This window comes from Bombus vancouverensis, chromosome 7 (assembly GCF_051014615.1).
Source record: "Bombus vancouverensis nearcticus chromosome 7, iyBomVanc1_principal, whole genome shotgun sequence".
NCBI classification, from domain to species: Eukaryota; Metazoa; Arthropoda; class Insecta; order Hymenoptera; family Apidae; genus Bombus; species Bombus vancouverensis.
The window spans coordinates 12,261,038-12,275,902 of record NC_134917.1 but is presented as its reverse complement, the minus strand read 5'-3'; the positions used below and the strand labels follow the sequence as shown (position 1 = coordinate 12,275,902).

General features: G+C 38.0%; 1 protein-coding gene across 1 annotated transcript in view; it reads right to left on the bottom strand.

The window, feature by feature from the left end:
- wb (wing blister) overlaps positions 1-14,865 on the bottom strand; it is a 201,805-nt gene that overhangs the window by 120,297 nt on the left and 66,643 nt on the right. The window contains exons 3-5 of the mRNA XM_033332527.2: positions 10,577-10,819; positions 6,669-6,899; positions 261-497 (exon numbers count right to left, since the gene is read on the bottom strand). Coding sequence (XP_033188418.2) covers positions 261-497; positions 6,669-6,899; positions 10,577-10,819 — 711 coding nt within the window. The remainder of the gene's footprint in view (positions 1-260; positions 498-6,668; positions 6,900-10,576; positions 10,820-14,865) is intronic.

Genomic DNA, 14,865 nt, shown 5'->3' with positions numbered 1-14,865 from the left:
TACATTACTAATCGCAAAGAAATAAATTCCCACAACAAAAGCACAACGTATCGCACAACGAATAAAAGCGTAATTTACATTCATAGGATCAGACAATGCTGTTTATACGTATGCTGGTCACTTTCTACGTAAGACACATATATAAACAAACAGATTCGTGCAGCATTCCTTTCGTCATCGACAGTCACATTCGCAAAACAAATTGACGATGTATCGGCAATTTCATTCGACGATATTTCTCTCGTGAAATTCGGGCTTACTGTGCAATTAATGCAGACACCACCGCCGCGAAATTTCCCACGAATGTCCATAGACATTCTTCTGTCGGCCACATCCTGATCATATCTGCACGAGGTTGCATGTCCATTGCAGTTGCATTTCTCACAGTGAAAGCCCTTCGCAGCTGTGCCAGGTTTCCACGGAATCTGATTGTACATGGGACAGCATTTTTCGCATCTTTCGCCGCACGTGTGGCGCTCGCATTCGCATTCTTGATGCTGAGAAACAATACCACCTCTTAATGGAAACTTGTTAATCTTCTCGGTTTAGTATTACTGGTTAAACGTCTAGGTATCCGATTTTTCTACGTGTTCTACGACTAATACGGTCTTCAAGCAAACCTTCGCTTCAGTGTTAGTAGATTTTGATGTTTCTTTCGATAGATATACTAGACGATATGGAAATAGCTGGTATTTGATTCGTAAAGTATTCATTGCGTATATTATTTGTGAAGTATTCAGGATGCAAAGAACGTAGAAAATTGTGTACTATGATTAGTGTATTTCACTCGTAACGCCAGTGTTAATATTAATTATTTAATACCGAATAATAATAAATTTCAAGTTTGTCTATGACGAACGATAAGTTCACGCCACTTGACGATATCTGAAAAAGAAGGGAAAGGCAATCCTTCTCTGTTGTTACGTTTCCAAGAAACGAATATCTCGCTGCTAATTCCTTGAAACCGAAAAAGTGAAGTGGCTGAGCGATATCGCATTTCCGCTTTCCAGCCATTTTTCCACGATCGTCGAATCAATTAACGCGGAAGGCGTAATGGATATCGCACGGGGTACAAGCGTGCTTTATAAATCGCGACACGGTCGCTGCAACGAGGATGCTTCTTTATGACTGGCGATACAGATATCCGGTATTGCGCTCGGGTAGGAGACATAGTACAGCCACGCAATCACAAAGATGTGACGTTCGAGAATTTATAGGACCGTTAAGATAACCGAACGCGTTATCGAAAACATTAATTCGCACGCGGTTTCGACTGGCTCGCGGTTCTTATTCCAACTAGCGTAATTTCTGAGACGAAGACCCGTGAGTTTTCGCGCACGTAGGTCGTTTCCCAGGTGTATTGTTCAACCAGATAGTAGAAGCTTGTTAAAAATTTCAGAGAATCGTAGTTCCTTGAACTTTGAATAAAAGATACTTCTAATAGGGAAACGTTACATTTTTTATTACAAAATGAAGACTCTCGCAACGAAATTCCACGTTCCTCTATCGCGATCTAAGAGTTAACACCGGAAACATTTTCGAATAAAAATATATGTTTCTACGTGTTTAACGTTAAAATCATTTTTCGTAATAAGATTCCCATTCGTTAAGCATAGATTTTTCTAACGATGTTCATCTATCTCGAGACTCTCAGTGAATCTGACTGTTTAATAATAATAATGTTATTTAAGGCTTGCTTAAGTACAAATTACAAATTCAGTTCAATGAAAATACTGTTGAATGAGGATTGTTAAACTGTTGGTTTGATCGTTCACCATCGGTCAGTTAGAGAAGCTACTATCATGGTAGTAAATAATATTATTACATTTAATTTACATAATATTATACACTTTAGTGTGGAAAATGTGATCCAATGTATACGACGCTCAGTTTTAAGTGACAAGACCACGCGTTGGGTTAACCCCATGTTTCCTCCGTTTAAATTTACCGATTTCTCTTTTTAATATTATCTCAGAGAGAAAATGTGATATTAATTCCTTGTTCCATTATTCTACTGGCAATTGACCAAGAAATAGGAAAATATGTTTTCTTGCCGCGAGAAAATAATTATATTGATAAAGTTGTTCTAAGTTAAATATATTCGCCGAAAGTTGAAGAAAAGATAGCAGTGTTTCTTGCTTCTTAGTCCAAATTAGAGTAATCTATGGTTACGTAGTAGATTAGAAAAATATGGAAAATCGATCGAATGAATTACGGATAACGTAATTTATCGGACTTTTCCATCAACCGCGCGTCTTCATCCAGCACGTGATCTTAATAAATTATTAAAGATCCACTGTGAACAGCGATCGTACTCTACGAGCAGAATTACAAACCTATAAACGATAAGACTTTACGAGACGTGTTTATATGGCAAGCCGGAGATATTCTGAGCACCAGATGCGAGCAGCAAATCGTAATTTACATTTTTTACGACGCATCACAGACTTCATTGTGTTTTCATTAATGACCATTGTCATTCATGAGAATAGACGCACCGCGGGAAACGGTTAATGACTGCTACAATGAAGCATATTATCTAGTGATTTACTGAGATCGATGTACCGAGGACTTAATTAGCATCGAAGCAAGCTGTGTATAAGAATCGAGCGTGATGTTTGTGGCCAGCACAATAATTGTTTAATATAAATACCGTTCAAAAAACGACGCCTAACGAGAAAAGTAACGGTTAAATAAAATAAATCTCTACGCAATTATCTCTATTGCAAAAAGATATTTCTCCGCTTAGGAAGCTTAAAAACTGAATACTAAAACCATATGGACGTTACCACAACAGGACAAGTTATGTTAGCAATAAGAAAGGCAAGATTTGAATAATTTGAAATTTAAAAAACATTTCACACGAGAATTTACGACACAGAAAATCTGAGAGAAAACGAAGCTGCGAATTTCCACGATATAATCACAGTTCGATTAAAGGATAAATAAAAATGTTGCAACTGTAGCTGTGATAATTTATGATTTTTCGTTCATCGACACTGCATGACTAAGAAGCCGGAGCATAAACGCGAAAGCGATATTTCGTGATTAGAAGAGCAAAGGCGAGAGGATGAAGCTGACGAATATCAACGTCATATGATCGAAGATGACAATTTGATTGAGACGTAACTGGAAAATATTTCGAATGCTCGACCGATGGCTTCGTATTCAGCAATGCGATCGCTATTCGGTCTACGTGCCAATCGTCGTCCGCGTGCTGCGCCGGACCCGCCCAAAAACTAATTCAATTTATCGTGGTGAGCATTGCCAAAAGTTCATTCTAATCGAGTCGAATTCGTTGTCGAGCGAATGGTGTTTGCGGTAAAAACCTGATATCGCCACCTGAATTTCTTAGACGATTCATGGCCCTTGTTATTCGATGTTCGAAAGAAGTTACCGTCATGTTCCTCGATCATTAACCCTTTTGATGTATCACCGCGAATCAAACAGCTACTACACGCAAAAAGTACAACGATACTAATGACAGAGGGAATGAAATATGGAAATGTAAATGGTATTGATAACACAGTAATCGAACACGTGTTTACCGAGTTTGTAATCAGTTTAAACGATGACGATACTTATACCTAGGACCAGGTATTAATTAGGTATTAATATCTAGAAACTGTCTAGATGAACTTAACGTAAAATTATTAACTGAGTAGTTTGATTCCATTCGTATCATTTTTTCATTTACGACCGATATCATCGTTCAGTACTGAAAGCATACTACGATAGAAGGAATAATTATGAAATTGAAGCTTTTTCTCTCTAAACGTTCTGTAATTCTTTGGACTGGAAACAAACGTCAGATATAAATAAGGAAACATAGTTAACGAAAAATTGATATCTGGCATCGTTAAGATAGAAAAATCGACAGCAAGAACCATCGTGAAAATATGTACACCTTTCCTTCGCCTTCTTTTCCCTAAAGCAGAAAACACATCCATAAAACATCCGCCATAATTCCCAGCACGATCCTTGAACTAAAACCCAGTTAGAACTCGCTCGAGTGACTCGATAACGAGTCGAGTTCAACATCGAGCATCGATCACCCATGCACACAACGTTCAGCTACAGAAATACAAGAATAATGGAACGTGAGAATAACAGCAGGCCCTTTGACACGGACCAAGACACCGACCGATCATTTCTTTCTAATTTTATTACTTCTCAAAGGCGAAACTGCGTGACACCCGCGAGGCTGATTAATGCACTGCGAAGAAATGTTTCGCAACAATTAACAACAGGTCCCGGTCCCCTCTTTCAGCACGTTCAAAGATCACGACTGTTAAAGCTCGACTTCGCCAATGTGCCCATTCGTGGACATTAATAGTATGCAGGATTCCTATTGCACGGTCTGCATCATTTTGCCATCCTGGGAACGTGTCTTTCTTTAGGAGAATAATTAATCTTGCACAGACAATTATTACTTTCTTATGCAATCGCCGTTATGAAGAAATTATGAAACGCAGGGAGGAGAAGAATTGATCTTTCTTCTCCACCTCTTTTTCACTTTCGCTAGTCTGTTGGATAATGGAAAATTTGAACCTATTTATCGTGACTGTTCTAATCGAATTGCTTAAATAGACGGTGAAATATGTATTTTTATTTTATGCTTGAAATAATCGACAAAGATTTTTGACCAACACAACATTGTTGGTAATATCGTGCTCGATGTATTATTATTTGGCTTAATAACTATAATTAACGTTAATAACGTGCGATGAACGTCTTCTTGTTTTACAATTAAACGATTACAGCTACCATCTGAAAATAATAGCAATTTTACATTTGTAATTCAACTTTATGATATCAGATGTACGCAAAAGTTTCAGTCGTTTTCCAAGCGTTCGTGTATAATTACTTTTAATTGATATAATCTCCTGTCTTGTTCTGCAACTTTTCGGTCGGTATTGATCTATTTGAAACGTCGATTTCATGATCGTTTGGTGACAATAATCTCGCGAAACAACGGCGCGAGGTGAAAAGTTCTTGCGCGTGCGGCGTATTCTTCGGATTTGACACCGACAGATTACCGTTTATTCAGGTCGATGCAGCGCTCTTTAGTCGGACAGCACTTTCGAAATGTTGCAGATAAACGAAACGTCATTTTTTCGCCACGAAGCTCGAGAAAGTCGTACGAAATGAGGGGAACTATTTCGAACATTAATTTATAAAGCACACGTGTAATTATGTATAAATAAAAGAAAATTGCAAAAAGAAGGATTAAAACTTGTGCATGTGCCTAATAGAAACGTTTCAAACCTAACGACAGTTGCATCTCGCGTGCTGTACGAAACGTTAAGTGATAAATCCGTGTCTGAAATATCTTCAATCAGGAAAAAGATGAAACTTCATTGATTTTACCAGTTGAATACGATATGTGTAAATGAAGGAAAAATAAGGTTGGAAAGGAAGCATGTAAAGACATTCTTCGACAAACATAAATCTTTAAATGCTGCTGTTCTATCCTGCAGATTCGGTCTCGTGTTCTTTCCACGGTAACTTCCGCAACCTCTAGCTCTCATTAGTAGCACGGAACGTGAAAAAAGTTAACGACGCTGGGAAATTTGGAGCGACTCCCGCGCGATCGTGCAAGAAACTTAACGTACAGTAGTCCCCTGCGGAGGACCGACGGTTTCTAACAGGCAACCGACTCGAAACGAAGGCGATCCTGCCATTAGCAGCGGCGGTAGACAAAGGTCTGACAAGTTTATGGCATTTCCGACAGATTTATTTCCTGCACCTCGGTAGCCGCCCCTTCCAATCGCAGATATTCGCGATATCTAATTTTAGAAAGGACTGTCTACAAGAGAATAAAATCTCGTGGTTTGCTTTCTAAACTTTCTTCCTTTTCTCGATAGATTATAATTTTATTATAATATGCGATAGCTGTTTCCATTACTAGTCCTATCTGTTGGTTCCTACTTCTATCTAATTTTCTATACTAATCACGGAGTGAAAATGACGTATTAGATAATAAATTTATTCCAATAAATAGGAAGAAAGAGAGAGAGAGGGAGAGAGGGAGAGATGCAATTTAGTAGGTAATTTTTCAGGTTTTATCCAATCTTAATTTAATGTAACTTTTGAATTAAACTCTTCGTGAAATATCCATCAAGATGCGTCGAATAAAAGACTCTTAGCGTTGGTAGAAGAAGATCCGGTTGTTTCTCGATGGGAAACCTTACAACAGGTTCGAGGCAAATGTGTTAATTGCAAAACTTGTAATCCGTCGGGAGTCAATGTGTAAATTTTACGACTTTTAATTTAGCACGAGTCAACGTGTGAATTATGGGGCTCGTAACTTGTACCGGGATAACTTGTAAAGCATAAAATTCGTATCTGTTCCAAATCGATATCCTTAATATAGCGTAATGTCGTTACTTTCGCGTATGGCCAATACATCCGTTGACAAGCTAAATACATATACACGTTGATAAATCAGAATTCACAGTTACAAAAATCGTATATTATCAACACCTGACTTATCCTCGATCAAGAACGAGTCAAAGTCTTCCACCCTCCACAAAAATCACCATAAAAATCAAACGTGACATTGTAAACTAGACTATTCCCACGATACATTAACATTATTCTACTATTTTTATTCTGCGATTTTTATTCTCAGCATTTCTTTCGTTATAAATTATTCTCGCACTTACCCCGTGTTGGACGCTGTAACGACATCTTGCCGCGTGGCCGGAACACACACATCTTCCGCCAATGTTGATTTCTTTAATCGAGTAAAACGCGCGCCTTTTATCCGCGATCGTCTCTCCACTTCGTCGAAGACCCTGAAGCCGAAGCCGTACGTATCTGGCCTGCGTGAATTCCTGAAGGGTCGTGCTGTGATTCAGGGCACCAGGTCTACCGTTCACCAGGTGAGTATGGATCTAAAGGGAGATATCGTTGATTGAATATACACAGAACAAAATTATTCCTTAATTTAGGTACATTATGGTTTATCGAAAAGTTTGTGTTTATTAAAATTTGTAGAGATCTTTCAACTCGTTGGGAAATCGATCGAGTGGTTAGTATTTTGTCGGAAGAGTAGTTCAACAGCTTTGATATTTAATTATATTACAAGCAACTGTATGCTCTAATTAGCAGTTACTTTTATCAAATGACGGGAGTTGTACGTAAAATTAATTTTAAATTCAAGTACTTTCTTGTTTTATATTTCGACTTGGTGAAATAACTGAGTTTTAGTATTCTTAAGTTCCATTAAAATCTAAGACGAATAATCCTGATTATGTTTTACGTTGTGTACGAACACGAGGAAGACGCAAAGAAAATTACGATAATATCCGATCCATAAAATCTAGATCAGATGCAGATCCATAAAATTTTTTACAATAATGTTCTAGAAACAAGAAAGATATCCAATTTGTTCCCGTATTACGAACGGATCGACGTAAACTACCTGCAGAAACGACATCGGCGATCGATAATAAGAAATACAAACGTTTGATTACAGCACTAAATCTAAGAGAACGCTGAAATCGAAGGAGTAAATCATTTGTGAATGGTGCCGCGCGTTAAGTAGAAAACGAGTTCCATAAATGGCATTCCGCGGCTCCTAATATGGAACAATTACATGGCTTCCAGAATAGACGCGCCTACACTTTCCTATGCCTAATTTTTTTCGAACATTTTTTCACCTGGTTACATGATTTAGTACGTAATATTTCGTGTAAGAATCCTTCATATTGCTTTATCACTAAAGCGAAAAAATACATTTAATCGATCAAAATCCTCCACGATCAAAATAAATTCTCAATTTTTTATTTATAGTTAATTCTCCGCTCAAAGCTTTCTATAATAGCAAATTCGACTCACGAATCTTTCGTTTATCGAAAAGATTCGCGTAAAGTTCCCCTGGAACTCCCAGATTTCTCGAATGATTATTCTACAAACGATCATTTCACAGAACTCAACTAATACAGAGTGACTACAGAAAGTATTCGCACATAGCCTTATTTTCCGATGAAGTGATCTATTTTATCGAATTCTACATTTCATTTTCGTAGTATGATATTTCTACAGTCGTATGAAAGTACTGTTAAATAATACAAAGTTTAATATACGTGGACCTAATTAGCATGTTGAGTGGCAAGTCTATACACGATACACTTCAGTGTTCGCATTCTTACCTTTCTATATTTTTCAACAATCTGACCGAAGCTTTTCAACAATCTCTGTAATTCTGCCATTTATTTTTTGAAGCAAATCAAGCGAAGAAAATCGAATCGTAGAAATTCTTCCATTACTATGTTATTATCACAATTACATTGTATAATATTTGTAGGAAATTTGAAAGTGCAAGATCGCACAGAATGTACAATATATAAAATTTCCAAAGTATAGATTTCTATGATTCCCGGCAATTAAACAATTTTCCACCGAGCTTCTACTTCTTTAATTATATTCTCCATAACACGAATTGTATATAAAATCCGCATTCTAGCTGCGATAAATACAATGCTCGTACAAATACTTTTCACAGCCACTGTAGATAAAAAATCAACCAACGATGCTTTTCGAAAGTCAACTAAGATCCATTCGACATTGTCCACCTTTCCTTAAATTGAACAATGATTCCTCCGAAATTGTGACAGCTGTTTCTCCCATGACGTACACCGTTCGGCCGATTCGCTGTTCCTCGCTTTCCGATTTTTTTCCTGGTCGATCCGTAGCCGCGTACAGAAGCGTAAAACTGGCAACCCCCCATAGGAGGTGCGTACGTGATAGCCCCATATAAGGCAAGCATACACCATACATGGCCGGAATGTAGGGATCGCCGTTTTTGTATCATCGATTCGTTCTCCCTTTCCCTCTCTTTCCACCATCGATCTCGCTGTCCTCTTCCTTTTCTCAACCACCTTCCAGTTTGCACAAAACCGATCTCGTGCGCGCCGCCTCGTGCACGGCTGTAAGCTCTAATTATCTGTTTGCTCTTCCGAGAAGTTTGCTAATTCCCTTCCAGATAGATGCTTCTCGTATTTTCACATCCGTGATAAGTTTCCCGACAATGAAATTGAACTGCTGCGTACACGGAAAGGGAGAATTTTTGGCCGATGAATAATCGGCGGATTTTTATATATTCATAGGAAATTTGAAGGTACATTGGACAGAATGCACACGGTAGGTACGAGATTTGCCTCTGAATCGATATCGTATTATGACGTTAACCTAATGCTATTAATGCTATTAATAATGCTATTGTAGTTTCAAAGAAACTCTGTCATTTTGACAACACATCCCTACAGTTTCGCTATGTGCAACACAACTATAAGGTTTCTCTTCCACGCTTGAACGAATAATAGTAAAATATTATTAAAATGATTCTTAAAGTTTTACATGTCTCAAGTTACGAATTACAAGTGCTGATAAATTCTTTCGTACAACAGTAACAAATTTAATCGTTTCTGATAAAAGAAATAAAGTTCTATGAGTGAATTGTACAAATTACAAACTACTTGACGCAAAATAGTACAACCATTATATAACGAATGTTTACAATTTATAACTTGTCAACTTATAAAATGTCAGTTCGTTAATATTATTACAAATTACGAACCAGCTATCCTATTTGAGCAAAACGGTGAAACAATTAACAGAAGTGTACAGTTTACAACTTGTCAAATGCTAGATCGTAAATATTACTATTTGGCAAATTATCGTGCAAGATTCCAGAAAGTACTTGCAATTCCAACTCTAATCAGCAAAAACAGTCGCATGCTACGAACCAGTCCCATCGAGAAAGTAACGAAGTGTCACCTGTAACGAGCAACGATCGACCAATTTCACTTGGTAAACGTTCCATTTCTACCAGAGCGTTTCAATCGCGCTGAAATTACTTTATAACTTAAGGTCGAGTGTATAATTCGATCGAGAAGATACTGAGGGAGAAAAAGTCTGCGAGTTCAGCGGAAATTCCTTGGAAGAAATGTTTCCTTCCCCCAAGCAGCCAAGCAGCCACTCGTATTGCTCGTCAAAGCGTCAGCCGACTAATCATCCAATCATGTAATTACACCAGCGATTGCATGGGACGAACGATAATTAATGATCTGGCTCTGGACAGCTACCGCGTTAACACGGAAATAACAGCCGATTTCGCGCGTAAATAATTACACACCTTTGTTTCTCGACGAAACGATCGACGATCGTGAAATTTAATCTATTTTTTATCTGATTGTTTTTTTTCCTAATCGAGGTTTCTGATAATAGAGTAGAGTAGATATACAGGGAGATAATTTAAATTAATCAAACATTAATAGACATTACTGTGTACAAAATTATTTGTACAGTTGGAGTACGTACAGAAATAAGGAGAAAAATATTTTCGATATTATTGAAATAATCAACGTACATAAATAAAAATAAATTTGTTATCGAGAGCATAAAAGAAACTCATCTAAAGTATTATTTCAGATGAATCAATTTTTAACAATTTTCATCGAGTATCTTTATATTTATTTGTAAAGGAAAAATATTTATTCGCTGGATGGTCTAAGATTTGTTCACAGTACATAGCCAAAAATACGAATAAAGATAGCAACGCCCTTACCTCTCCGTTTTCCATAGGAGTCTGCCTGGAAAAGACGCTGGTACATATCACATCGTCGTCCCCGATGTAAATAGGTTTTCCGGTAACAGGCGGCACAGAATACCGCGTCCAACATTCTTCATCGCTTGGTGCGTAATACTGCCACGGTTGGAAATTTTCACCATCGATAGATTTCTCCAAAATCCATGCGGCCGGCCTTGGTGAATTTGCTGCCTTCACAATTACGTACTCTATTTGATACACCTGAACAGACAGAATTTATGACATATTAGATATTATATTCATTTATTCCCAATAAAGTATATTTATATAATATATAGCATTATAATTTCTAACAATTCCTAATGCAGCAAGATCGCCATAAAGATTTTAAGTTCAGAACTGTTACAGCGATAAATCAAATATTTCCATAACTTCGATACTTTCTAGCGTGAGGGTATCGAAAAATTGCATCAAAATGCAAAATATTTTAATCGTTTGACGTGGTGTTTCGTCTTTCAGAGAGAATCGCCAATGGTACACGGAATACCTACGATATGCCGAGCCATTTCATTTCAGTGTGTAACGGCGGAAAGGGAGTTAGAGGACAGAGAACCATAGATACCCTGCAGTTTGCCAGAATCCCTGCGGAGTCTGGTGAATTTTCTACTGGATAATTAATTTCAAGCACGCAGGAATCGTGTGGAATAATCCACGTGGTTGAATTACTCACGATCCATCTGGCTGTGCCACGTTTCCGGCTGTGCCACGTTTCCCGCGGTGCTAACAAATAACAATTCGCGATCGTCGTTCGCGTTACTCCACAGGATATACGAATCTTGTTATTTTGTTAGAAAATAGTGTTTCCTGTAGCAATGTTTGCAAAGAAAGCGACATGTTTTATTGCGTTAGAATTAAAACACTATTACTAGTTATGACAGTATCAATTTGAATATCTGCACTTTCTCTTCGTACATCCTAACCATTCTAATCATATACTTCTGAATCACTGTACTCTAGCAGTCACATTCAAGATCTAAGATTACCAAGTTGAATTCAATCGATTACTATCCAGTATAAGAACTGAGTTTAATTATTTCAAACGAGGTATGTAATTATTGACAACCTCTTGTACAATATTTTTTAACCCCTTAAGGACCGAAATATGTTGCAAAAATTGATAGATTTAGCAACTGATTAACATACACAATAACGCATCATGTTTAAAACAGAAAAAAAGCGATAGGATGAGAAATTGCGAGGCAAATAATCGATGTTCCTTACAAGGAGAAATGTCTTTATAAAGCACATTGTATATTTAGATTTTTACAATTAATCTTTATGTATCACTTATGGTGTGGTACAGATGCAAACATGGTACAATGCATAAGAGTGGGCTGTAATCTTTGCAACGATGCCTCGATTCTTCACGGATCTTTTTTGTCAGTCTTTTGCGAACGCACTTTGCCTGCAAAGACTTCCTTTGATGGTAGTTGGCGGAATAAAATCTGCCAAGTGTCGCTCAGTAAGCCTCAATGGAACTGGCACGCGAGTATTCTTAGTTTTGCATAAATTCAACCGATAAAGTAGGAGCGTGTTAACACGAGATGAAGGAAGGTAGACAGAAATTTGAAAGCCTGTTAACACGTGTATGGTCGTTAAGTAGTTAAATGGAAAAAACGTTTTACGAAGATGGAGATGTCTAACAGCCACTGGATGAGTGTTTCGCTTTCAAGGACGAGTCCTTTTACCACAAAGAAATACACAAGCTGCCATTAAGATGGAAAAAAGTTGCAAATGATAATGGAAATTATACCGCGAATTAACGAGTAATAAACAGTACGAAGAATTACAATATTCTTTTACTTGGTAAACGAGTCTCCATAAAGACAAAAAACTCGTAGCCACCCAACATTTCTCATCCTTTTAATAATTTGTCGAATGGAACAGTAACTCACGAGGGCTATCGCGTCTCAACGGTGGACGTTGTGTCGCCGAGCAGACACGCGTCGCCCTGTTTCGTCGGGTTAACAAGACAGGAGTCCCTCATTCTCTCGTCGGGTCCGTCTTTGTCGTTGTCGTTGTCCTCGTTGTGTCGTCGTTACGCTGGCATTGTGAGGCCAGACCGACGCCCACTTTCGGACCATAAAGACAGATCGCATGTCCGCGATACCGGCGGGGTCCGCTTCCTTCTAAGGACTTCGTCCGGGACGCTCGATCCGAATCCCGAGGAAGCGGACTTCAATTATCCGATCCTCTTGCTCGGTCTGTGCATGTAGCAGATCCTTCCAACTAGTCGAATCATGGAAATCTGCTCGTTAATATTGAAGCCGAGGCAGCCTGTTTTAAATCAAACCTTCGTCTCTTCCTTTAGTTTCAGTTTTTAAAAACATTAGAAGATTTCTATGAGAATTAGAGATTTCTGGACTGGAACGTTTTACATCGAAACGCGCTGATCGTAAAGTACGATCTGACAACGTAGATGCAACTTTTTCAATGAATTGATCAATCACATTCTTTCAATCGTATTAAAGACTGTCAAAATACACCTTGACCGATTCATTGGACATAGTTTTTGAAATATCGAAAAGTTTGTGGAGATAAAGCGGGCGTGAAATTGGCGAAGCTTTCTACGTCACAGTTAGATGACCATGAGATTTACTGTTGAGACTTGTGTGTTTATTTGAATGTAGATTAATGTTCCTACCTACCTGTACGTATATGCCTTGCGTATATAGTGCGTTATAATTGATTACTAATCATCGAAAGGGCTAACACGATTTAATACAACAACGAGACGCATCGATCAAAAGTCCGCCACGCCACGAAATCGTTTTTAAATCCATTTACGAAGCGATGCAGCCGCGCCGTCGGTATTTACGGACGCAACGTGCGCGTCCCGAAATCTCGCAACGAACTTACGAAGAAGACGAAGCAGAAGCGAAGAGGAAAAGTACGACACACACAGCACGGCGTGCAAACGTTCCGAAGGCTAAATATTTACACTGGCTGCACGTGTTCGTCTGCTTCTTCGACTCTGCTATCAGCATCGCGTGCCTCGTCATGGGGTAGGTCGTGTAGAAGCCGACAGTGTATTCGGAGTTCAAGGTTGACGCTTTCTATACAAGCAACCGGGGTATATATTGGATTTTCTTCGCCATCTCGGATGTCGACGGACGTCGGTGAACGCGGAGAAAACAAACATGATTTCTACGCTGTCGTTTCGGTTCGAATGGAACGACGTTTGGTGTTTTACGGATGACAGTCGTTGTTGCTCAACCATTTTGCTGTTCGTCATAATAACCAACATTGTTCGAAATATTTCGCGCTACTTATTGTAATTCAATTCAATCGCATTTGCATTAAAAAGAGAATACGACCGCAAAATACCAGAAAACTTTCATCGAGATATCTAACGAAATAAATTTGTCGGACATGTAAAATGTCAAAGTATAAAAATTGAGGAAAGAAAGAACCTCTCTTTGCACAGCGAAATTTTTTTATCAGCCATGCAAATAACGAAAACGGTAAATACATCGTGATATATTCTTAGAGAAGAATGCAGAGAATTTGTCGAGAATCGATAATGAAGGACTTCATGAAGTTATCAAGTAAGCACTTTAATTTTCAACGGATCGTGCGAAAAAAGTGCTTCGAACCGGTCTTCTCGGTTCAAGGGCCAGCACGTTTATCTTCGATGGGTTTGCCTCAGTGTAAATAGTAGTAAGCTCGATTGGATGACCCTGCAAGAAAACACGTCAAGGGCTGTATGCTTAACGCACCCTATCCAACGCGACCTTTCCGCAGCGCACTACCATGAAGACTTCGATTATGTTGCACTCACAGCTTCATAGAAGCACTTCGCTCAGATTGCGTCGAACACGCCAGTATATAAAATTATTCTTTATTATCTTCTACTCTTCTGCAGAATTTTTGCGGTAGAAATTGACGAAAAAAGGGGGAGGAATATAATAGGTCTTATTATATTCACAAAAAATACATAAATTACATAGGACTAGTACAATTGTTGTTTGTGTTTTAATAAAGAAGTAGCCTAAAATAAACTTGAAACTTATTAATCTTTGAATTAACTTTGAACAAAGATGTAGCAAAAACAATGTTAGAAAAGATACATGCTTATTTTTATGAGAATTTAAAGTGGACAACCTTTTAAAGATTTTCTAAATTTCTTTGAAGTTGATAGATTTACAATATACACGTAACAACGTTGAAACGTGAGATGAATCAGAAAATATTTTTACAATAATTCGCAAATAATGCGCTTATCAAACATAAATCTTAAAAATTAC